General features: G+C 36.3%; 1 protein-coding gene across 1 annotated transcript; it reads right to left on the bottom strand.

The window, feature by feature from the left end:
- Positions 1–864: 864 nt before the first annotated feature.
- Positions 865–1,758, bottom strand: LOC113311068. Its single transcript, XM_026559949.1, has one exon. The coding sequence runs from the start codon at positions 1,756–1,758 to the stop codon at positions 865–867; it is 894 nt and encodes a 297-aa protein (XP_026415734.1).
- Between the last annotated feature and the right edge of the window lie 1,178 nt (positions 1,759–2,936).

Genomic DNA, 2,936 nt, shown 5'->3' with positions numbered 1-2,936 from the left:
AGAGGCAAAAATATTGACAACAATGGGGTTTGATTGAGTGGGGTTGATTGAATAGCTTTGTCTTTCGTAGCTATAACGATTATAATTAAAATCTCCCATAATGACCCAAGGCATATTCATATTACTTCCCATTTAATGAATAAACCTCCACTGCATCTGTCTATCATGTTCATAAGAAGAACTATACAGACAAGTTAAGAACCATTCTTTGTTAGTGCCACCATTTTTAACTATCACATTTATTATATACTTAGAAGCATGTATGAATTCAATATCAACTCCATCTTTCCATATAAGTGCTAGACCTCCTACTCTAACTCTATCTTCATTGCACCAAATATTGGGATAATGCATTTGTTTTAGCAAGTAAGTGGTTTTGGAAACAATAGATTTAGTTTCAGAGAGGAATATGACTTCAGGGCTATAGTTAAAGATGCAATTTTTAAGATGGTCTCTAGTAAGTTTGTTTCCTAGACCTTGAACATTCCATCCAAAGATTTTCATGATCGCTTTTATTTTAAAAAGAAAACAAAATTTAAAATTGCTAATAGTAATGAAAGTACTGATGAAAGGGAAATTGAGAATTACCAAAGGATTTGCTTGTCCTGCATCAGACTCTTGATTGTTGATGATATGTTTGTCCCAGTCTCCAACCTCTGGCTCTTCCATTTGATGGTAGTTTTCCCAATGTGGCTCACTGGATTCTCCTTCCTCTGGGTCTTCCTCCATTTGGTTAGAGCTTGCTCTTGAGGACTCCCTCTCTCTGGTTCTCTTAAATCTCCTAAACGTTCCACTCCTACTGCTTTGCCCTCTTTCAAAGTTTGCATTGCCACCTGATATTTCCTCATCTTGAAAATACTCAGTTTACACTGAGTTGCAATAATGGCAATCCTCAGGTCTAACAAACAACACAATATTGGCTTTCTTAGCCTTGCTGCTTTTCTTTGGAGAGATTCTAGTAGGAGCATCCTCAATGTTCCAGTAATCATTGCTTGTCATGTTGTAGGGGATCTTGTCCAGGAACCCGAATAACTGTTGAGAAAGATCTCTAACTTCCTTTGCCTTATTCTTGCAATCATCATCATCATGATCAAGGATGAAACAAGCTGGGCATAGTTGGTGAGGTTGTTTCTGGTAGAAGAAAGGAATCCATTGGGTACAGTTTGCTGCATTCTGAGAGAGAACTCCTCTAATAAGAGACTTATTAATTTTTATTTCAATGAGAGCAGACACATCATTGGAATCAATTGGTTTGGCATCTTCTGAATCCAACTCCTTGACTTCACCCAAAACAGCTCCTATCTCATTGGCTACATAAACATTGAGAAATTCCTCTGGAAAGTCTTTGAAAGTTACCCAAAATTGCTGCTTATCAAAAACCAAATCCCTGTGGTTATGGGTTGGATTCCATGGATTGAGAATCCATAAGAAACCATCCAAGCACCAAGGGGCTTCAGAAAGTACCCATTTCCAATCCTCTTTGGACTCAAAAGTGAAAGTAAACAAATTCTTGCTTTTCCTTCTTAGCTCAAAGTTACCAACTTTGTTTTTCCAAATTAATCTGGCTTGTTTTTCAGCAAATCCCCTGCTGAAGGTGTTTGGAGTGATGATATTTCCAATGACAGTGTAACCATTCCTTTGGAGGCAAACAGTTGGGTCAATTTGTGCAGCATTGACAACTTGTCTGATGTCTTCAGGTGACTCAATTGAAGTAGAGTCAAAACGATCAGTGAGATTGTTGATATCTTCAGATGCCATTGTAATGATTGTGTTTTTATGGAGTTGAGTGTGTTGTAAATTGCTGATGCAGATAGCTAACAAAATTGCAAAATTTATAGGGGGAAATAGATGCTTAACTTTCTACGTGTTTGATTCCTTTTGAGACGTGTTTTGAATGTCATGGCGGCAATGACAAGTATGCAAGAGAAGGTCACAGAGAAGTGTTTCAGGTTTCCATTAAAGCTAGAGGGCGGAGCATTCAAAGTTGCCATAAAATCGAGAAAAATCTCTACTGCTGGGACAAACGTACGTATGAGACATCAACTTCAAGGTCTTAAAAAAGACAAGTAAATCTAAACAGTATCAGTACCTGTAAGCCATGAAAGAAGAGAAAGTGACGAGAAAGGGGACAGTTGAAGATAAAGAGGAAAAAAACAAAAAGGAATTAAAATTTGAATTGATTATAAAATTCCAGAGAGTAATAGCTTCATCAGACAATAATTAGAAAAAATTAAAGCTAAAAACCGTTAATTAGGAGATTGATTTGGACATGCAGTGGGATTGGATCACATTTATGGTCCTGGGTTGGTTCTTCAAAAAACACTTCATGCTCACGAAAATCATATTCCAAGGTTGTTGGTTCATCATATAAGTCCAATTGTGAGTTGTTATCATTAACCGAAGATTGAAGATATGCTTCTTGTTGTAGTTGAGCTAAAGATTCATCAGCTGCAATTCTCTCCTCACAATCATCTTCCATTTTCACAAAAAAAAATTCACTCAAAAATATTTTTCCCTCCTTCTACTCTCACCTCACTCACACAAATTCAAATAAAAATACACACTAATCTATCCTAAGATTTTACTAATTATTATTAACCACTAAACCTGATTAGTGAGGGCTAGATTAGGAATTAAAAAAATAATTACATAAGGGGTGACCCATATTTGATATTTGGATCCAGTTTTTGTCATGTAACTATATATCCCCCAATTAATTTTGATATCCCACAATCGCGCGTTCAAAAAATGCCAGGCAAATTTAAGAGATATATTTATGGGATTATAGCATTTTCAATTATTTTGGGGTCCTATGGAAAGGGGATCCCAAATTTATTAACCATGCATGAAGGCATCTTTGACTTGAGGAAAGTCTCCTAGTTGAAAAAGTGATCCTTCATAGATAGTTGAGCTTGGTTTTACTGTTTCTTGACTGT

Source organism: Papaver somniferum, chromosome 1 (genome assembly GCF_003573695.1).
Source record: "Papaver somniferum cultivar HN1 chromosome 1, ASM357369v1, whole genome shotgun sequence".
Taxonomy (NCBI): Eukaryota; Viridiplantae; Streptophyta; class Magnoliopsida; order Ranunculales; family Papaveraceae; genus Papaver; species Papaver somniferum.
The sequence above is the reverse complement of the archived record's forward strand: the minus strand, read 5'-3'. Positions and strand labels throughout refer to the sequence as shown.